Source organism: Dama dama, chromosome 10 (genome assembly GCF_033118175.1).
Source record: "Dama dama isolate Ldn47 chromosome 10, ASM3311817v1, whole genome shotgun sequence".
Taxonomy (NCBI): domain Eukaryota; kingdom Metazoa; phylum Chordata; class Mammalia; order Artiodactyla; family Cervidae; genus Dama; species Dama dama.
Window position 1 is genome coordinate 35,161,704 of NC_083690.1, and position 21,892 is coordinate 35,183,595.

At 56.4% G+C, this 21,892-nt stretch overlaps 2 protein-coding genes and 1 long non-coding RNA gene across 5 annotated transcripts in view; 2 read left to right on the plus strand and 1 right to left on the minus strand.

The window, feature by feature from the left end:
• On the plus strand, positions 1-10,022 carry ALKBH4 (alkB homolog 4, lysine demethylase). 2 transcript variants are annotated; one of them, XM_061153480.1, is made up of 3 exons: positions 1-158; positions 3,060-3,257; positions 6,546-10,022. In XM_061153480.1, exons 1-3 carry the CDS (start codon positions 36-38, stop codon positions 7,134-7,136), a joined length of 912 nt encoding a protein of 303 aa, XP_061009463.1. In that variant the 5' UTR covers positions 1-35; the 3' UTR covers positions 7,137-10,022. The 2 variants fall into 2 exon arrangements, with proteins under 2 accessions (XP_061009463.1, XP_061009464.1); XM_061153481.1 differs by lacking the exon at positions 1-158 and adding an exon at positions 167-1,182.
• On the minus strand, positions 9,311-21,408 carry ORAI2 (ORAI calcium release-activated calcium modulator 2). 2 transcript variants are annotated; one of them, XM_061153478.1, is made up of 3 exons: positions 21,121-21,408; positions 16,836-17,073; positions 9,311-12,691 (listed from the first exon to the last, which is right to left on the minus strand). In XM_061153478.1, exons 1-3 carry the CDS (start codon positions 21,282-21,284, stop codon positions 12,152-12,154), a joined length of 942 nt encoding a protein of 313 aa, XP_061009461.1. In that variant the 5' UTR covers positions 21,285-21,408; the 3' UTR covers positions 9,311-12,151. The 2 variants fall into 2 exon arrangements, with proteins under 2 accessions (XP_061009461.1, XP_061009462.1); XM_061153479.1 differs by lacking the exon at positions 21,121-21,408 and adding an exon at positions 20,264-20,391.
• LOC133063746 (uncharacterized) overlaps positions 19,613-21,892 on the plus strand; it is a 19,747-nt gene continuing 17,467 nt past the window's right edge. Inside the window, exon 1 of the long non-coding RNA XR_009694487.1 lies at positions 19,613-19,854. This is a non-coding gene — a long non-coding RNA (uncharacterized LOC133063746). The remainder of the gene's footprint in view (positions 19,855-21,892) is intronic.

The following is a 21,892-nucleotide window of genomic DNA, read 5'->3' on the forward strand; positions in this document are numbered from 1 at the left end:
CCCCGCACCTGCGCCCTGGCTGCCGTGACGCCTCCATGGCGGCCGCGGCGGTGGCGCCTCCCGACGTCCTTCGGGAATGCGGCTGCAAGGGCATCAGGACCTGTCTGATCTGCGAGCGGCAGCGCGGAGGAGACCCGCCCTGGCAGCACCCCTCGCAGGTGAGGGGTGGGAGAGGGGCTGCGCCCACAACTCCATTCTTCGTGTGGGTAAACTGAGGCCCAAGTTGGCCCTGAAGACAGGTTCCGGATCAGACCTTGTCAGCGGCCCTGAAGATGGGGGCGTCGCGAGGTGAAGCGATGAGGGATTTGAGGAGTGGGCTTGGAGCGAAGAAGGGGCTGGGACGTCGGTGCAGTCCGGCCGCGGCTCACCTATGGAACTTGGGGGTAGTCTGATAGCAGACGTAGCCACTGCCCCCCCCGCCCCTGGTCGGGCTGGGAACCTCACCGGCTCGTGGGAAGACGACTAGAAGAGAGCAAAGGGTCCCAGAAGGCATTGGACGGAAATGAGATTCCTTAATCCTACGAATTAACAAAGAAGGACTCAGAGCTTTTGAGCAGAGCAAGGGCCTTCCAGCTGGGGAACTGTTTGGGCCGAGGCCTGGGGAAGGTGGGTGATGCGTCAGGTGAGGGAGATGAGGCCAGTGGGGCCTGACCACGGAAGGCAGGCTGGGCTCCTCTTGAGGGCCGTGGTGAGCTCCTGAGGGTTTTAAAGGTAAAATCACATGTGAAACCTTCGAAAGTTCCTCTGAGGGGAAGGAGTGGATAAGAAGGAAAGGGGGCTGGGACGCCAGTGAAGAAACTGTCACGGTGTCCCTGATAGACGCTCAGAAGGTCCTGTGAAAAAACAGTGGCAGTTCCTCAGAAAATTAAAAGTAGAGCTGCCATATGACCCAGCAATCCCACTTCTGGATATGGACCCAAAAGAATTGAAAGCGGTGTCTTGAAGAGATTTCTGTACACTCATGTTCATAGCAGAGTTACTCATAAAACATAGAAGCAACCCAGGTGTCCATGGACAGATGAAAGGATGAACAAAATGCGGCCCATCCATACAATGGACTATTATTCAGTCTGAGAAAAGAAGAAAGGAAAGTCTGGCACGTGCTACAACACGAATGAACCTGAGAACGTTATGCTGAGTGAAATAAGGCAGTCACAAGGCATACTGTATGATTCCACTCAGGTAGAGCATCTAAAGTAGTCAGAGTCACCGAGACGGGAAGGAGAGTGGTGGATCAGTGGCTGGGGGAAAGGAGAGGGGATGTGTTGTTTAACGGACAGACTTTCTTTTTTTTTTTCTTAACTTTTTATTTTGTATTGGAGTATAGCTGATTAGCAGTGTTGTGATAGTTTGAGGTGGAGAGAGAAAGGACTCAGTTATGCATATACATGTATCCGTTCTCCCCCAAACTCCCCTCCCATCCAGGCTGCCACATAACATTGAGCAGAGTTCCCTGTGCTATACAGGAGGACCTCATTAGTTTTAAATGTAGCAGCGTGTACATGTCCATCCCAAACTCCCTAACTATCCCTCTACCCCATCCTTACCCCCTACCCCCCAACCCCCAGCTCCGGAAACCACAAGTTCCTTCTCTTAAGTTAACAGGTAGGACTTTTGCTAGATGAAAAAGTTCCGGAAGTTGGTTGCACGACCGTGTGATATACTCAACACTGAACTGTGAACTTAAAATATGGTTGAGGATCAGTCTTATGTATAAAATATACGTGGTTGTATATATTTCACCACAATTACTTTCTTTAAAAAAAAAAAAAAGTTTTTCAGACCTCACCAGAGGTCTGAACTTGTGCTCATGGCCGAGGGTGTGGAGGTTCCAGGCACTGCAGCAAGTAGCATCTTCCCAACCTGATGCCTGAGGAACAAGTGAAATGTACAGGAGGAGTCCTTACTTTCTGTGTGTCCCGAGTGAGGTGCCAGGAGGGAGATGCGGTGGTTCAGAGTCGGGCGTGCTGGCAGTGCCTGTAGAACATAAACAGGGAGGAGGCAGGGGCACTGGGCAGGGAGCACCTCTGACTGCCGCCTAGATCTGAGGAAGTCTTGGCTCACCCAACCGGAAGCTCCAGAGCAAAGACTGCCTGGTAATTGGCCAGGCTCGTGTCGGGTCACTGGCCCGAGGCCCTGCCGCAGGAGGTTGTCAGTCTGGTACTCCTCTAGTTGACTGGCAAGTTCTGCTCTTCTCTTTTTATTTATTTTTTATATTATTTTCGGCTCTCCTGAGTCTTCATTGCTGTGTGGGCTTTTCTCTAGTTGCGGTGCACGGGCTTCTCATTGCAGTGGCTTCTCTTGTTGCGGAGCACGGGCTCTAGGGCGTGCGGGCCTCACTAGTTTCCGCTCCCAGGCTCTAGAGCACGGGCTCAGTAGTTGTGGCGCACCTGCTTAGCTGCTCCACCGTGTGTGGGATCTTCTGGGATCAGAGATTGAACTCACGTCTCCTGCGTCAGCAAGCAGATTCTTTACCACCGAGCCACCTGGGAAGTCCTCTGTTCTTTTTCGATGAGAAATTCAGGAAGCGGCCATGGCTGCTGCCGTGTCAGGGAGGCCCCAGCGACACCCCCACTGCGGCTGGATAGAGCTTCTCCCTCTGGCCTCCCAGCATGTGCGCTCACCCCCTGGGCAGCCCGAGGCCTCCACTTTAGGGGAGCAGATTCCCCGGGACGGGGAGATGCTCCCCGTCAGGGCCGTCGGCCTTCACACAGGCCTCACTAGCCTGGAGGGGACAGACATTGTGCACGGCGACAACAGGAACAGTGTGGCCTCGGAGGCTGCAGCCTTGGGCTAGTTCCTTAACTTTGCTGAGCCTCAGTCACCTCACCTGCAAGGTGGAAGACGACAGACTGGTCCTGTGTACTCTCTTCCCTTTTACAGAGGAGAAAGTCAGCAAGGCGGGGGCTGGGCAGGGGTCCCACCTCCCGGTAGATGCCAGCTGCCCCCCAAAGTGCTGCCGGGGAGGGTGCACCACTGGGTGGGGCAGCTTCTCAGGGCGCATGTGCAGTGTGAGCCAGGGGTCCAGAGGCTCTGATACCCCTGGCTCTCTTTTGCAGAAAACACACCGGTTCATTTACTACCCCGACACCGGCTGGGCCGTGGGTGCCGAGGAGTCTGACTTTGAAGGTTGGGCCTTCCCCTTCCCGGGCGTGACCCTGATCGAGGACTTCGTGACCCGGGAGGAAGAAGCCGAGATGGTACAGCTGATGGACCGAGACCCCTGGAAGCTGTCCCAGTCTGGGCGGAGGAAGCAGGTAGGCGGGGCCAGAGCGGGGCTGGGGTGGAGGGCCGGGCGGGTCAGGCCGGCGAGAGAGGACTGTCAGGTCTCAGAGCCTGGCAGGCCCCTGACCCGGGAGCCCCCAAGCTTATCTCCTTTCCATGCCTTCCTCTGCAGCCACCCCCCCCAGAGCCATTAGCGGACAAGCTGACCTAGGGGTGCGGGAGGGCAGGGCTGCTGAATAGGGTGTGCTGGGGAAGGGCCCAGAGCATGGCCTGTTTACCTGCCTGTGAGTTGGGGCTCAGAAGCAGATGGCCACCCAGCTCTCTCTCCCTCTCCCCCGCTGGCCTGGTGCCGGTGACTCTCATGGAGTGCTTCTTTTCTTAATTAATTAATTATTTTAGGCTGTACTGGGTCTTTATTGCTATGTAGGCTTTTTTCTTAATTGCAGCAGGCAGGAGCTACTCCCTAGTTGCGGTGCGAGGGCTCCTTATTACAGTGGCTTCTCTTGTTGCTCTAGGGGCTTCAGTACTTGCGGCTCCTGGGTTCTAGAGCACTAGGCTCAATAGTTCTGGCTTCATTGCTCCGAGGCATGTGGGATCCTCCTGGATCAGGGGTTGAACCTGTGTCTCCTGCATTAGCAGGCGGATTCTTTCCCACTGAGCCCCCGGGGAAGCCCTGTGGAGTGCTGCCAGATGCCCCACCCCCGTCGGCAGTTCTCCCTGTCAGTTGTTAATCTCCTCACGCCTGTTCCTACCAATACTTTGGCCTCCAAGCCCTGAACCTTCCTTTTGTTGGGATCACAGCCCCCTTTTCCTCGGGTCCACTCCTGTCTCCTCTGTTCCTCATCTCCAGCAATCCTCGCCCCCTCCAGACAGCCATCGGCCCCCTTTCCACATTCCCTGCCCGCGCCCACCCCCCAACTCCCCCCGCCCCCCCAGCCAGTTAGTACAGGCACTTCCTCGGGTGTCCCTCACCCTTTCTCCTCTCACTTTGTCAGACTCCTTCCGCTCACCCACAGCCCTGGGCGGGTCCAGCCCCCACACCCACCCCCAGGTGGTCCCCCGGGCTCTGGTTCTCCATCCTGAGCCGGGCCCTTCGTGCTCAGAGCCGTGCTGACCTCCCCAGGTCATTGGCTTTGCTGCTGTCCTTCCAGTCCTCACTCCCCTCCCCCCTCTCCAGTGATGACCGGACCTCTCCGAGAAAACAGACGGATCTACCGAGGTTCCCTTCTCGCCTGTGCCCCACTTCCCTCCGAGCCCCTCTCCAGCTTCGGGCTGGTTGCTGCTTCCCAGAAGCCCTTGTCCAGCTCCCTTCTCTCAAGGTCGGCTCTCTCCCACCGGCCTCCCAGGAAGGTGCATTTCTCATCTCTGCAGCAGAACTTCTCAAAAAAGTCAGCTGTTCTATTCAGCTCCTCTCCTCCTGCTTGCCCTTAACCTACTCTGAAACTGCCTCATCGCCGACCCCCACCCCTAAACCCTGGCTGGTTCTCAGGCTCAGGCCTCTCCTCCCTCTCCAGACACCCCTAGCTGATCTCAGTGAGGCCCGGCCCCACAAATTCAGGGCTCACGTGTTCGTATCTCCAGCCCCAGCTTCTCCTGTTTGTCAACCCTGAGCTGAGCTGGCACATTCCACCTTCCACCTACTCAGACCAGAAACCCTGGATCTTTCCATAGTCCTCTCTGTCTTTGGTGATTCTTGTCAGCTCTTTACTCTTTTACAACACGTCCTGAATCTGAGAACATTCACCCCTGGCCACTGCTCCCACCTGCCTCCCACACTCTCTGCGCAGCCATCGCCCCTCCTCAGCTGGTCTCAGTAGGAAGTGATCCCACCATCTGGTCAGAGTCACCGCTCTGCTGCAGGCCCTCCACGGCTCCCATCTCAGCGTGAACACAGAGGCCTTCCCGTGCCCTGAAAGGCCCTCTGCTGGCCGCCAGCCCAACCTTGTCTCCGCAGCTGCTCTTCCCCACGGCAGTCGCCCCAGCCTCCCAGGGATTCCTTGGGCTCCGGCTTCTCTTTCTGCCTGTGGCCCTTCTGCCAGCTGCTGCCGACAGGTCGGGGTGACCTGAAGGAGCCACCTGGCCCCGACTCTACCACCAGGTGGGGCCACCCTCCCCTGGAGGGGCCCCCGGGAGCAGGAGTGTGTATACATGTTCCCCTCTCACCCCTCAGATCTGAGCTGTATTCTGCAGGGCTCCTCTCTCGTGGTTTTTTTCCTTTTAGATGGAAATCACCTCCTGTAAGACCCCCATTTCAAGTATATGATTCAGCGCTTTGATTTTCAGTGTAGCCACAGTGTTGTGCAGCCATCACCACTGTCTAGTTCTGGAACATTCTCGTCACCCCAGAGCAACCACACACCCATTGCCAGTCCGTTTGCATTCCCTTATCCCCCAGCAACCACTTACCTGCTCTCTGTCTCTGTGGGTTGGCCTGTTCTAGACATTCCTATAACTGGGGTATGAGCCTCTGTGTCCGGCATCTTTGACCTAGCACGTTCTCAGGGTTCATCGCTTTGCACCCTGTATCAGGACTTCACTGCTTTTTGTGACTCGGCATTATTCCATTGTATGGATAGACCACTCTGTTCATCATCACCGGCTGGGGGACACTGGTTGTTTCCACTTTGACATTTTCTGTTGCCTGTACCGAGTATTAGTTGCAGCATATGAACTCTTAGTTACGCCATGTGGGATCTCGTTCCCTGACCAGGGATAGAACCCGGGCCCCCTGCATTGGGAGCTGGGAGTCTTAGCCACTGGACCACCAGGGAGGTCCCCACTGTTTGACTTTCTTCAGTAGCGCTGCTGTGAACATTCCAGCGCAGGTTTCTGTGTGGCCCTGTGTTTCCATTCTCTTCAGTGAGGCCAGAAGTGGAACCTCTGCCGGGTGCTTGGGGAAGCACCGCCCTTGTGGTCTTGAAGCCCACTGTGCCCAGTGTTGACCAGCTGGGTAACACGGCCTGGGGCAGGCCGCCCTCCCACCTGCCCTGCCTGGCTGCTCCTCCTTCCCAGGCCCTGACTCCTGGCCACCGCGTCGGGGGACACCACCCACACACGGGGCTCTAGCTCTGCTTCCTGAGGTGCCTGGGCTGAGACGTCCTCCGCCCCTGCTTTGTTTTTATCCTCGGCATTTACCGCCAGCTGGTGTTGCTGTTTGTATTTATCTCTGTGCTGTCTGTCTCCTGCCAAAATGTCAGATCCACGAAGTCAGACATCATGGCTTGTCTTGGTCTCTGTGATTGGATTCTTCCGCCCTGGCATGTGATGCCATTTCCGTAAACTCAGCCAGCCCCCTGCTTCCTTTTGTCTTCATCCTCCAGGACTACGGCCCCAAAGTCAATTTCCGGAAACAGAAGCTAAAGATGGCCGGCTTCCGAGGCCTCCCCAGCTTCAGCCGGGAGGTGGTGCGGCGGATGGGCCTGTACCCCATCCTGGAGGACTTCCGGCCCGTGGAGCAGTGCAACCTGGACTACTGCCCGGAGCGGGGCTCGGCCATCGACCCCCACCTGGACGACGCCTGGCTGTGGGGGGAGCGGCTGGTGAGCCTCAACCTGCTGTCCCCCACCGTGCTATCCATGTCCCGGGAGGCGCCCGGTAGCCTGCTGCTCTGCCTGGCCCCATCCGGCTTCCCGGAGGCCCTGGCGGACGGCGCGATGGCCCCCAGCCGGTCCGTCCCGTGCCAGGAGGTGGAGGTGGCGGTCCCCTTGCCCCGCCGCTCCCTGGTGGTGCTCAGGGGAGGCGCGCGGCACCAGTGGAAGCACGCCATCCACCGGCGAGACATCGGGGCCCGGCGCGTGGGCGTCACCTTCCGGGAGCTGTCGGCCGAGTTCGGCCCCGGAGGGAAGCAGCAGGAACTGGGGCAGGAACTCCTGCAAATGGCGCTCTCCTTTCATGGGAGACCCACCACGTGAGCTGCCAGGACGGGGAGCTGGCCGCTGGGCCTGGTGGAGGCGCTGGCTCCCGAGCCGTCCGTTGGCCAGCATCGAAGGGAGCGCCCAGCGCCAGGGTCTTTCTCAGGTCTTAAGGGGAGACCGCCGGACACGCCCTGGCACAGGGCAGCTCAAGCCCTGCCCGGGATGGTTTCACGGTGAGGGGCCTCAGGTCGGTCCCTTTTGACCTGCGCGATGGCCACTTGTTTGGGTGGTTTGTCACAGTTTGAGGGCAGTGGCCTAATTTGAGCTTAAAAATGGTTGGTGCTCCTTCAGGCTGTTTTCTCCTTTATCCATCTGTCTTAATGAGGTTAGAGGGTAACCGAGGTTAGAGGCTAGGTAGCATCACCAACTCAGTGGACATGAATTTGAGCAAACTCGGGGAGACAATGAAGGACAGAGGAGCCTGGCATGCTGCAGTCCATGGAGACGCAGAGTCGGGCACCACTGAGCCACTGAATAACAACTTAACAAGGTTGCAGAATATCCCAGCCTGCAGGCCCCACATTTATTTACTATTTTACTTATTTACTTTTGGCCATGCCACGCAGCTTGCAGGATTTTAGTTCCCTGACCTGGGGATTGAAGCTAGGCCATGGCAGTGAAAGCGACGAGTCCTAACCACTGGATCGCCCGGGAGTTCCCAGGCCCCCCCTTTAGGGAGCGTGTTGGATTGGAGAGGGGATTGGTAGAGGATGTGAGGTGGTTATTGTTTCAGACGTCAGGACTGCTGACAGCTTCTGAGCCGGCTCTGCCCAGGTCATGCTTGACTCCATGGGGTGTGCGGTGTGGTGATGGGGCAGTCTGCTGGGAGTCTGGGCCCCCTACCCCCAGTGATGTTAGAAGTTGGGGAGGGGTCTCCTCAGCCCCCAGGACAGCACAGGGCGGCTCACTGCCTGGCAGCAGTGCTGTGAGGGCTGACCTGGACGGGCGGCGGTCCCCCGCGGCCAGGTGAGGAGCAGCCTGTGGAGGCGGGCGGCATGGCGGGCCAGCCTGGTCTCCTGCTGCTTATATGACAGTATACCTGGCCCACCAGCCACATGCTAGGAGCCAAACTTGGGGGACCAGCGCCCCGTCACAGCCTGGAGACATTCGCACACTGGTTTTCACTGTCACTGGAACTTTTTAAGAGCTGTCAGGCGTGCAGAGGCATGGGCCACCCTGCACTGTCTGCGTAGTGGCCTGGCAGAGGCCCAACAGAAGGGCTGAGTGGGCCCAGCGGCCGGCTGTGGGGGGCAGTGGGCTTCCAGACACCTCGACTGGTGGGGACTGCTGCTCCTCAGGTACTGTGACCGCCCTGCTAGCCCTCACGCCCCTCAGGGTGGCGCTTGGGCAAGGCGGCCAGAGCTCCAGCCCCTCTTGCTACATCAGCTGCCAAGCAGGCGCACAGACCCAGTGGTCTGCTCGCTGGGAGCTTGGCAGGCTGGGCCTCGGGGCAGCCCGGCCCCTGGATGGAGCCTACAGGGTGCTCCGCCAACAGAGGGCCCCATTTGAGCTGAGGCCAGGCAGTGTTCTCTAGGCTCTTCCTGCAGAGACGGGTGCAAAACTCGCTGACTGTGTCCCCAGGAGCCTGGGAGGGACGGCAGGGGCTGGAAGGACAGCTCAGCAGGTTCTTAATGGGCCTTGGGAGGAGTCTCTAGCCTTGTCTGTCCGTCCTCTCCCTTTGCCCTCCTGGAGGCATCCGAGTCAGGACCGTCTCTGCAGGCTGGCTGAGCTCACCCAGGAAATGGTCAGAGTAGGCTTGCTGGCCCAAAGATCTGCGCTGAGCCCAGGCCTTTTCTGGGGTCCCCCAGGGCCTGGAGAGTCGTCTTGGGCTGCAGAGGCAGGCTGGCCCTCTGGGTTGAAGGGCCAGAACATTCAGAACAATAATAGTGACTTTCCTGGTGGTCCAGTGGTTAAGACTCTGTGCTTCCACTGCAGGGGGGCGTGGTATCAATCCCTGGTTGGGGAGCCAAGATCCCATATACTGCACAGTATGGCCAAAAAAACAAAAGAATCTTTTTTTCTTTAATGTTTTAAAAATAGTAAAGGCCAGAAGTGTCCAATAAGGGGGCCTCTACCTCCCTCACCTGGGAGCCTGTTGGGGCACTGGTGACCAGTGGTTGGAGCAGGGGCTTCTGAGTATCCCCTCTCCCTGTGGCCTCCAAGAGCAGAGAGCAGGTTATAGCTTTCTTTATTCAGTTCAATCCAGGGCAACTGTTTTTAAAAACTCCATATACAGGATGGGGGGGAATGGGGTTGCATACACCACATGTGGTCTCCATGATGTCATGCATAGTGCATTTCTCAGCAGAAGACAGATAAGTTCTGTAAATGAGCCTCAATCCACTCAGGCTTGCGTGGTTTTGTCCTGCACGGATTTCCCTAGAAGACACTGAAATACATTCTGCCCTGGCAGTTTGTCCAAAATAGAAACCCTTGCGTTTGCTTCTGGTCCGGTACTAAATGGAGATTGTGTTCCAGTTTGGAAACGGCCTCTGTGTATCTGCGGGCATTTGTTTTATGAGCACCAGGAAGGCTCCTTTCAGAGGAAAATAGGGCAAGCCCACACTGGCTCCTCTCACCATGGAGAGGCCACTGTACTCAGAACCCTCTTCACAATCAGGTTAAACCTCCAGAAACCGAATTTCTAGCCTGTAAATATGCTTCCCTCTCCTTCCGAGACTGCCCTGCTGCGGCTCCAAATAGTAGTTTACTCTCCTGCCCCAGAGGACGCTCTGGGCTGCCCTGAGGGGACCCCCATCGCCAGGCCCCAACCCACGGTCATCTCTGTTCTCACAGAAACTGCCCCACACCTCGGAACTAGAAAGGCTGGAGCCAAGAAAACTCGCTGGATGAAAATAAATTACAAGAACATTGTTCTCCTAATCAGTGTCTAAAATATGTCATGTGGCATCTTCCCTACCCGTGTGGCACTGTCCCTGGCACCTAGTGTCCGACCCTGATGTGGCCAGGTTAGGAAACCCCCCTCCCACCACCGCCACGGGCCAGGCGTTAACAGCGGGCTCCTGGCTGATACCTGGGGTATTGCCACGGTTTGGTAAGCTGGGCACTCCATGGTTCTGGCTCACAGGAGGGGGCACCAGGCGGCCCAGATAAGCGGGTCACAATCAGCCCCGTGAGGCCCCTCTCAAAAGGCTCAGGCTAGAGGAAGGGGCTGCTGCCTGCTCCCCGCAGTGGGGAGGAGCCAGCCCGTCTGGTCCCTACCAGGACACACAGTGGCGGTCTTGCAGTGACGCTGACATTCTTGCACAAAAGAAACACATTAAACCAGACAAGCCTTTTCAACAAGGCTCCAGGAGAGGAAAGGAGACATGCGCTAAGACGCGAGCAAGTCACAACAGATGTCAGCAGAGGATGTCAGCATGAGGGACACGCCTTTCGGAAGGCGCCAGGGCTCACCTCTGGCCCCGCAGGACACGACGTCCAGGCTCCCCGTAAATGCCACGACTTGCACTGGTGGTACTCAGCATTTCAGAGTGATGTGTTAAGGTTTACATTCTCAACAGTATGTCACAGTCTCAGAAACCTCGGCAAGGCCCACCAGCATTTCTTGGCACTCACAACCCAGACACCACAGAGCTACTAGGCTGTGGACAGAAATGCCATCGGAACATGAAGTCCGATGACTGTGGAAACAAAAGAAAAGGCACCCCTTTCTGATGGCTGCTGGCCAGTATTGTACATGTGGTTCTTAAAAGCAGCTCAGAGCACAGCAAGCTCACAGATAAGCTGAGCTGTAGCATGTGTGTGTTCTACCCCAGGACACGGGCTCAGGTCTACCAGATGCCCTTCTTGAAAACACCAGAACCCACACCTGTGCATGGCTGTGTAGAAGTATGAGCTGGGCCTGTGGGTGTGGCCGGAAGGCCTGGGGGGCCCCCAAGGAGCGCTACACAGGACCTTGGTCTCCCTGCTGTCATAAGCAGAACCCACATGTGGCCAGGGCTGGCCTCTGACACCACCACCCACGGACCAGGCCAGGCCACAGCCTTGTCTAGACACGAAGTCCCCCAGGCCACCCCCTCCCACAGCCGGGGCCACAGGCAGCAGGGAAATGGGTGAGTTCAGCTGCCTGGCCAGTGTCCTGCCCTGTGTAGCCACAGCTCAGAGGGCTGACAGCTCAGGGGACAATCTGGGGTTGAGAGAAGGACGTCTCTGGACTGTGGGCCCCTTCCCCAACCTGGTGGCCTCGCTGGGTCAGTGCGGCCAGGGATCCTGCTGTCTGGGAAGAGAGAGTTTGAGCTCAGGCTGCTTCAGGTCATCCTTGTTAGCCGTCTCAAGTGGGCACCTCACCTGGGATGCCCAGAGATAGGCCTCCCGACCCCGCAGGCCTCAGACCTCGGACATCTCATCCAAGGCCTAACTAGTCTGATGTACTTGCTGTACTGACTTGCCCTACCCAGGTTCCTGCCTCCCCGCCCCCACCTGCCCCAGGAGCCAGGCCACCCAACTCCCTCCAGGGCAGGGAGGGAAGCACCAGGCCAAGCTGTTAATCCTGCGCCCCATCTATTCATAGCAGGGTGGTATCATCACTCATGCCCCCGGGCTGCCACCAGCCCAGCTCCGGAATCGGGGTACAATCTCTTCCGTGAACTCAGGATGCTGCCCCGACTCTATAGGCCCCTGCCAGGCTCCCGCCCCGAGCTGGTCACTCAGTCCAAGACTCCGAGGGGACCCGTGACCACCCCTTACAACCCAGAGCCCGGCCTCCTTGCCTCTGGAAGTCCCCAGGGCCAAGGACTCACTCTTTCTTTGCCCTGAGCTCTTGGCCATCAGTCTCCCCTTTAACTGAAGAGTTCCATCTTCCGAGGGAAAACGAGCCAGGTCTTAACAGCATTAAGACAGGAGTAGAACTTTGGTCTCGAACCGCCTGGCAGTGACTCGGCGGCCCAGTGGGCCATCCACGTGTCTGAAACTGTCCAGGAGGCAGGCGAGTTCCGGTCCACGCCAAGTGACGCAGACGCGGCGGCGGCCGCGCCCGGGAGCGCATGCGCTCACACCACCTGCAGGCTGCGCTCGTGCCCGTCCAGCTGCACCTTGAGCTTGTGCAGCTCCTCAATCTCGCGGTTGTGCCGCTCGGTCTTATGGCGCACCAGCGAGCGATAGAAGTGGATGGTGAAGACCACGAAGATGAGGCCCACGGGCACCATGATGATGGTGGACACCAGGGCGGCCTGCCAGCCCGTGTGGCCGGCGGGGCCGGGAGGGGGGCCCGGCTGGTGGCGCGCGTCCACGGGCAGGAACTTGATCCAGCAGAGCAGCACCACCTCGGCCAGGAAGAGCAGGATGCCCAGCACGGTGGAGAAGCCCCAGGCCAGCTCGATGTAGGGGTGCATGCGCTCGTGCGGAGACTCGCTGATGGAGTTGAGGTTGTGGATGTTGCTCACGGCCTCCACGTTGGGCAGGATGCACGTGCTAATGAGCAGGGCGAACAGGTGCACGGCCACCAGCACCGTGGTGCAGGCGCTGAAGGCGATGAGCAGCGGCCGCGGGTACTGGTATTGCGTCTCCAGCTGCACCTCCACCATGGCCACCTGCAAGGCAGAGGGGGCGCTGAGTCGGGGCCTCCATAGAGCAGAGGGCACTCTCCTCCCCTGTTCACATATTATGAACTTCTTTCTGATAGACTAAAGATCTCACTAAGGGCAATCTAAAAAGCACAGAAAAGGCTAAAGAAGCACTGGGTCCCGCGGAGACTGCATCCTGGGTGCCAAGAATGGAGGAGTACTGGGGGTGCTCAGCTCCAGCCCAGGGTGAGGCCACACTTCCCTGGGAAAATGCAACACTGCTGTTGATAGCTGAGCCAGGCTGCTGTAGGGCTTAGCTCCCAACAACTGCTGCTTTTCCAAACAAACAACCTGACCTTTCAGGGGGTTAAAAAAAAAAAAAAGGAACAATGGAGGCTCCTGGTGACCCCCAGACTCAGAACTGTACACTGGATGGACTCACGCAAGCCACAGGGTGCCTCTGTCAGCTGAGACCAAAAGCAGGAAGGAGCAGCTTCATCTCTGAAGGCCAGGAATGGTCATATACATGAGAACAATGGTAAGAAGGGGAAGCTGGGAAAAGGGCTGGGCTGGGCAAACAGCCGGATCTTCAGCAATGGTCACAGCTAGGCCAAAGGTATGTCTAGCAAGTGTAAGAAACAGTAATTCCCGAATTCCACGTGGAGACCGAGGGGCTCCTCCAGGGGTGGGAACCAGGGGCTGCTGGGGTTTTAACTGTGTGCATGTATTCACTTCAATAACATATGAATCACTTTTACGTCAAAGGGAGTAAGAGATCCACCAAAGGACCAGAAGCCCCAGCTTATCTCTGTAGCAGTGGGTGTCTATTTAGGCTGGGACTTGCTCACCAGAAGCCCTAAGGGGCTTTCAAAATCCAGACTGGGTGCCAAGCTCCTGCCACGCTTCCCCAGGTCACACCCAGTCCACTCAGGATGGCTCTCCTGCAGCCCACACCCCACCCCAGCTCTGCAGACCAGCCCCAGTGGAGGGTTTAGTCTTGGCTCACCAAGGGCTTTCTCCCAGGTACCCAACGATAAGAAACCAGACCCATTAAGACAGCAGGAGCAGGGAGCTCTTCCACTCACTGTTTGTCTCCTAGATCTAAGCCATCCCTGTTTGGTTTTTGGTTTTGTTTTTCTTTCTGAACTGTGCGGCTTGTGGGATCTTAGTTCCCTGAACAGGGATTGAACCCAGGGCCACAGCAGCCCCCCCCCAAAAAAAGGTGCCAGAGTCCCAACCACTGACCACTGGACCGCCAGGGAACTCCCAGAGCCATCCCAGTTTTAAGAAATTTACAAGAAAGAAGATTTCACAACTTCTAGCAACTATTGCTTTATCCCCTCATTCCGTCCTCAGTGGAGATAGAACCCTTGGTAGGGAAAAAGATAATGTCAGTCCTAATGGACCACAGCTTGAATGGAAACTCTGCAATGATTATTGCTCCAAAGAGTCAGTGGCCACATTGCCAAGGTGAGGGAGGGGTGGTCCTTTCTCAGTGCCCTGGTAGCCTGGGTAGGCTCTTGTGACCACAAAGGATGTGACCCAACAAAAAAGGATGTCATGAACCTCAGAGGGTGGTGAGATAAGAAACAAAGATGATTAAAAGGCCAGCAAGGAAAGCAATTTTGTTCCACCGCAGGAGGAGAAAAGGCCAAAGGTCATATTTCAGTGTATTTATGCAGATATTTTATCACAGGCCTCGGATCACAGGTTTTCTGTGTTAGGGGCAGGATAAACATGAAGAAATAAGCTTAAGGTCAGGCATGAGCACTTGTTGGACAAAGGACCAGCTTTGCAATTCTAATTAGGGAATACAAAATATAGAGAGCTGCAAAGAGCCGGACATGACTGAGTGACTGAGCGCTGACAACAAAGGACACAAAGCGGACTCCGCGTCGAGCACCGTGTTCATTTTTCCACCACCCTGTCCTTATTCAGCTATAGTTTCCACAGCGGAAATACTGGCTGACGATCGGTATTCATCACTTCTTTCTCCTAGGTGGCTTTGCTGTCTGAACAATTATCTGATTTACTGGGGTCTGTGTGGTTTCTGAAACGTATCCCCGCTAGCTTAATGGGAGCACTGGCTGATACAGAGGAGATATTCCATGAAAGCTGAGAAAATGCATTATTATTTCCACCCCTGCCTCTCAAAGGTCACTACTCCCGTTCTCAGGCCACTTCACACCCCTGAAGGCTGCAGTTAAGTCTCAAACCAACCCTCCAGGATTCACTCTTTGTTTTGTAGCTTCACCGGGCTTGTTTTCAAATTTCAATGAGGGGTTTTGTAGCCTTCAACTTGGGTGAGCGTTTTGTTGGAAAAAGTGACTCTTCCCTAAATTTGGAAATCCAAACCGTAGTCTCAAGAGACCGCCTGCAGACAGGAAGTGATTTCCAAGACCTGGGCCCCACACAGAATGGAAACCGTCCTACCGCATTCAGGCGGGCAGTGCTTCTCAGAGTTAGTTTTCCAAAGATAAAGTCTCTCTCTCTATATATATACACACACATATATACATATATATATATATACACACATACACACACACATATATATATACACATACATATACATATATGTGTATATATATGCAGGCCAGAAAAACTTAATGCAGTACTATAATTCTTCTGTGAAGGTAGAAAACAAGATTTAATTTTTAAAATATTTATTTCTATTTATTTGGCTGCACAGGGATCTAGTTCCTCATCCAGGGATCAAACCGCAGGCCACCTGCATTGGGAGCAGTCTGTGCCACTGGACCACCAGGGAAGTCCCCCAAGATCTAATTTTAATAGTGACATTGAAAATTCCCTTGCCTATTTCTTAAAATTAAGCTTGAGAAAATATTCCTTTTTTAATGTGATGAAAGAAAATCATTTTGAGCCAAAATTTTGCCCCGTGTGATTGGACACTTTTGTAATTATTATTATTATTTTTTTTTAAGATGTATTTATGTGGCAGTGCCGGGTGTTAGTTGTGGCATGCAGGATCTTTAGTTGTGGCTTGTGGGATCTGGTTCCCTGTCCAGGGATCAAACCCAGGCCCCTTGCTTTGGGAGCTCAGAGTCTCAGCCACTGGACCATCAGTGGCTTGATTAAAATCAGAATTGTTTTAAAAAATAATTCGCAAGACCTGAATCAGCCTTTGCTTTAAACCACAGACCTGAACACAGATTGACTGCCCTCTAAATGTGGTGACCACTGCCCTGCCCTGTATGAAATCACGCCCTGACTACACAATGTCTCATTTCTCCGAGGGTGACCGGCGCCCATGACTGGCAGGCCCTTGTCAGGGGCGTGGCCACACTGGCTCTCTCGGACACCTTTCTATTTTCTGCATATCCACTGGACAACTGACGCTCTAGACTATGGAAAAACAATTGTTTCCACATTAAAAAAAAAAAAAAAAAAGAATTGCTTCCAGCCCAATAGGACCTCCTAGCAGACAACATAGAGAGGAGGAGCCGTGCCCGCAGTTCTCACTGGGATCCTGACATCCCCGGGCTCTGGGATGATCGCCGGGAGGGATGAGGTCTGCGGGCTTCGGAGTCAACAGGAGACGTGGCCCTTCCTGGGGGCCCGCGGTTTCTCCCCAGACAGACTCGCCCTGGGGGATGACTCAGAAGGAAAGCATAACCGGGCAGCCGGGAGTCAGGCCAGAGGCTCTGCTTCATCACTTCGGGGGAGCGTGTGCGTGCCCAGCTGGGTTACACTGAGCAAACCGGGTCCATTCTGCAGTTCCTGTTCACACTCCCAAACTCTTGGGGGCCTCAGGAGGGCTTGGGGGACTCCCCTGGGTGCCCCAGGCCGTCCTTCCTGTTGCCAGACCAATCCCCTTGGAGGGGGTGGGGCCTGGGCGGAGAGTTTTATTGGAGCGGGGCGGGGGGGGGTCTTAGTTGCAGCACGTGGGGTCTTTAGTTGCAGCCGGTGGGATCTAGTTCCCTGACCAGGAATTGAACCCAGGCCCCCCTGCATTAAGAGTGCAGTCTTAGCCACTGGACCTCCAGGGAAGTCCTTGGACAGAGACTTCCTAGTGGTCCATCCCTGGACCACTTCCCTGGCTGCCAGCAGGGCCCAGAGGGTGGGCTTTGCTCCCTGAAGCATCACGGGATTTCAGTTAGCAGAAGCCCACCTTATTGGCTGGTGTTTCCCACCACGTGTTTCCACTCACCATGGCAAAGCCCGAGAGGAGGGCTGACGTCCGGCTGGAGGCCTTTAGCTTGGCCCTGCTCAGGTAGAGTTTCCTCCAGGAGAGCGCCTGTACAGAGTGGTGGTTGGAGGTGACCAGTTCCAGGTAGCTGCGGCGGACCCAGTCCCGGTAATCCATGCCCTTATGGCCGGGTTCTGAGCAGGCGGGAGCAGAGGGGTCCACAGGCACATTGAGCTCGGCGCTCATGGTGGGGGCCAGGCTGGGGGTGGGAGAAAGACACTCAGGTATACCAGAGGGTCCCTGGGGCAGGGAGAAGCCAGACTCCCAAGTCCCTTCTACCTTCCCTAGGGGCCTGCTATATACACCCTGCGCCAGGGCCACAGGATCCAGGGGTGCACGAGGGTGGGGCTCTGGCCTCTGAGGCTTGTCCCCACACAGGAATGTAGGGACCACCTGTGGGAAAGAGGGGTCAGGCGGGTGCATCTTCAGGACCCACTCTGCGTCCAGTGTACCTCCACAAAGCTGGAATCTGGTCTCCTCGCCTGAGCTGAGAAAAGCTCCAACTGAGCGTGGCTCTGGGTGAACAGAATTCCAAGGCTGGCCGAAAGCACCTAAATGCCCATCTTCAAGGAATAGGGAGTTGTAGCGGTTTGGAAGCTTCTAGGACCTGAAACTTCTGGATTTGACCCGGCCATGGGATTCTAAGCACAACATCTGACTTTTCCAACCTGTTCATCTTCACGTGGAGACATGCCCACCCTGTTAGTCGCTCAGTTGTATCCAACTCTGTGTGACCCCATGGACTGTAGCCCGCCAGGCTTCTCTGTCCATGGGATTCTCCAGGCAAGAAGCCTGGAGAGTTTCATTAACAAGGGAATGGAGCCCAAAGACCCCAAATTGCCTTCCAACGGCCAGGTGCCAACCATGAAATCAATGTTTCCACACAGCTGCTAATTTCTCAAATCTCACTTCAATTTAAATCAGCACAGTTCACCCTGAAAATAACTGATTTATACAACTGAAGCTACATCCAGGGTGCTACATCCAGGGTGGAATCCTTTAGCAAAATGAAAAACCAAACTGGCCAATTGACATGAGCATGGTTTGGGGGTTTATTTATTTATTTTTTTTAAGAAATGGAGGCTGGAGACCCCTCAAGTCATCCCAGTAGACATGTGGTTTGACAGTAACACAGGATGAAGATCAGAAGGGCTGATCTGTTGAGATTTGTGAATTTAAACCCAAATCTCCACTAATCCAAATAGGGGATTGGCAGTCTTGTGTGGCCCAAGGGGCTGACCCTGCAGCAGCCCTCAGCATCAGCTCTAATTAATCTGCAGGGCAGGCTTCAAGGGCACAGGCACCTCACAGCTCACTTAGCATCAGATATTAACTTGTACCTTCAGGCCCGCATGGGCCCAGTGAAAAGCCTACTTAAGGCTATTACAAACAGATCAGCGTTCCTAGGTCCCAGGGAGCCAGGTTGGGGGTGGGTAGGCAGGATAGAGGGTGTTTACCAGGGTCCGTGGCTGAGGAAATGCCCCAAACTTGATCTGCCCATGCCAATCCCTAAGTGGATTCTCTGGGAAGGTCCTGAGGAGGGGGGAGGCTCTCTTTTTTGGGGGTGCCTTCCTCTTTGTTTTGCGCCAGGCCATGGAGGCACGGCTTTTACTGGCCAACAGGGGCCCCAGAGAACAGCTCTGTGCCCTTCTGTTTCTGCCCGGGGACGCCAATTACTAGGTCATTTACAAGAGGGCGGACTCGGGAACCTTGGTCACCACCACCCCGGCCCCCACCCACATCTGCAGCCAGCAGCACTGCTTATGAGCACTTCAATCACAGGAATGTCCCTTCCCTTGGGGAGAGAATTTGGAGAAACGTTGTTCACTAACCAATCCATTGGCTGGCTCCAAATCATTTACAGTGGCATCATTTGGAAATGCATTTTTTTCCCCTCTTTTTGCCCCACTACATAACAGAAGTGAGCCCACGGGGTTGATGAAGACACTGTCCAGCCTGTGGAAGGGTGAAAGGCACAACCTTTGTCCCCTCAGAGGATCCATCCTCCGTCCTGCATCCAGTAAACGATTCCTGGGCCCTAAGGTAAGACTGCATTTGGTACTTAAGGATCAAAGATGAAAGGTGAGGATGTTCAGTGGGCGAGTGGCCTAAGTGGGGGGAGATTCTTGTCCGGTGAGTTGAATGCTGCCGTAGTGGAGCCGGTGTGAGGGCTGAGGGGGTGGATGCGCACTTGGAGAGGGTCTGAGAGGCAGGGCGGGAAGGCTGGCTGCAGCGGGGCGGGGGAACAGTGGTGGAAGCAAGATTCAGGGAGTACGTGTGGCCCAGGCGGTAGGACTGTGTTGGACTTGCCCTGGCGCTGCCCAGATGCCTGGGCTTGGGAGGAGTTGGTGAGGGAGCCATCGGGGCTCCGTCTGGTCTGTGTGCTCAAACACTTGGCCAGTTGGGAAGGGCAGGAGGGCCTGGTGGCCTCCAGAGAGATGAATGGTGGAGATGGGGACCATCAGTGAAGGTGAGCTGAGCCCAAGTTGGAGACTGGAGAACTCATGGGCAGTGAGAGCTGACGGTGGCCGGGGCGGCCTCAGCTCTACTGATGTCCCCAGTGGCAGGATTTGGGGAGGAAGGACTGTCTGTGGGCTTGGAGCGGGGGTGGTGAGGTGAGCCTGTGGGGCCCCAAGACAGAGAAACCACTTCCTGCAGAGGGAGCAGCTCAGACTGGATTCAAACCCATCCTCAGGCCCCTCAGCCCCAGAGTCCTACCCCGGGCCAAGCCTCCTCCCCACCCGGGCTCCCCAGAGGCAGAGTCTGGTCCTCAGACTCCAGGGCTCGGCTTAGGCAGCGAGTGGGGCAGGGCAAGATGGAGCTTGACCTTTCTGTCAGGTGGCAGAGGCTCCAAAGGATGCTCTCCTGGACGAACCTTGTGGGCTTTTGGTTTTGTTTTTAAATAAGGGGCGGTCAGAGAAAAGAGATCTTGTAGAATTACCGTGACGCTGTTTCTGGCCGTGGGAAACATTTCCAAGGGGTAAGTTTGGGGGTTTGCCTGTCAACTTCCCTTAAACATCTGGGGCACTAGCAATGGCGAGTGCCACGCAGAAACGGCTGTTTCTGACTCTTTCTGTCACACCCGCACACGGGAGGGTCCAGCTCCCCTCCTCCCCTGGGTGTCTCTAGAGGAACCCGCCTGCATCCCTGTTCCTTTCCCTCAGCACCCCCTAGCAGCCGGGGGACCCGCATGCGGCCCGCATCTCTCCGCGCCCCGCAACCTCCCAGTCATCCCGGCGGCGCCGCATCCCGCTCGGGGATCCCGCGGGCTTGGGGTTCCAACCTCACAGTCGTCCCGTAGGCCTGCCCAGGAGGAAGCTGGGGTCTCCGGGTGCAATTCTGGCTGCCCCCGCCCCCGCCGGGGCGGAGATCCCGCAGCGAGCACTCACCGATTTTTGCTCTGCCCTCCCGGCCCAACTCCGGCTCGGGCGCGCAGCTGGCGGCACTGGCGTGGCCCGGTGGCCGGGTGGCCAGGCCGGGGCGCCGAGAGCGGCCCCCTCCCTCCTACGGCCAGTCCCGCGGGGTCCCCCAGGCCCCGCCCCCGCCGGCAGCCCCTCCCCCCCGCCGCTGCCAGGGCAACGGCGCGGCTGTCACGTGACCGGCCCGCGGGGGGGCGCCGCGGGCCACGTGACGCTGCGGGCCAGGAGGGGCGGGGCGCGCAGCACCCCCCACCCCCCACCCCCGCCACCCGGCGTCTCTGCAGCGCGGGCGCCGCTCCCACCGGGACACGAAAACCCGAGAAGGGTGCTCATCTTTCCTGGTTCCCGGGCGCGCCGCGAGTGGCCGTGAGCAAGGATCCGCGCCGCGGTGGTGATGAGAGCCGGAAGCCTGGGCATCCCTCGCTCTCCCTCCCCCGCGACGGAATGGGGAGGCTGCGCTTTCTCTGCCCCTGGGTCTGGCCCGCAAGTGCAGGGCAGGGTGAGCCCTAGTCTGCCAGACGTGTGTGGGTCTGAGCACAGAGTGGGAGCACCAGGTTCCCAGGGTGAGCCCCGGAGGACGCCCAGGACCGGTCACTGACCCTGTGGACGGGTGGGATCTCGTTACCAATCTGCGGGGCAGACGGTGGGTGGCGGGGTGGCGGGGAGAAGGGGTGGAGAGGAGAGGAGGCTCCGTCGGGGAAGGTGTGGGTGGCCACGCCCCAATTTGCCAGGTGGACAGCGACCCCAGGCCGAGCATGCACCCGGAGCTGGTCACCTGGAACCGCAGCCCCACCCACCAGGCCCAGCTAGATCTGCGGGGTCCTCACCCGAGTGCGGCATGCTTGGTGGGCAGAGCGCTGGGGGAGAAGTTTCCGCAGTGCCTCTGGCTGCTTCCGTTCCAGGCTGCAGGGAACCTCTCACTGGGAACGGTGAACTCTCCGGTTTTGTAACCCAGACATTCAAACAGGAACGGTCTTTTCAGGAAGTGCATATGGGTAACTCACTGAGAGGAGAGATGGGTTCCCATCCACCCACCGTGCCAGGCGGGCCCTCGGAGCCCTTCCTGCGTGCCCTACATAGGATTTTTCCATCTGTCACAACAGCATGGCACCGTGACACATTTATCCAAAGGAAAGAAAAAAGAAAAATTCCATTCCTGTCGCCCAGTCCAAGTTTTCCGACAATTGGATGAGTAAAGATTAGCAGGTATGCCAGGCCAGATCCATTTATACTTCAAGACCCTCGCTGAGAGCCAGAATGATACCTTTTATTCCGAGAGAACACTTAAGAGCGGACTAAGCTAGTTTCCCTGTGTTTACCGCCCTAGCAGAGGAATGAGGAAAATCCTGGGGTCTGATTAGTGCCCCTCCCACCCATGGCAACAGGAAAGAGATTGTTGTATTTCGGGGAGCAAAGTCCACAAAAAATACAGTGTGGCTTTCACACCTCTGGCAGTTGATAAAGTGGACTGAAAAACAGGAGGAAAACATTCTTTAAAAAATTTTTTTTTTAATTTATTTTTTTTTCACCTAAAACTACCAGAACATTGATAATCGGCTACACCCCAATATAAAATGTTTTTGGTGTTCAAAAAAGGAA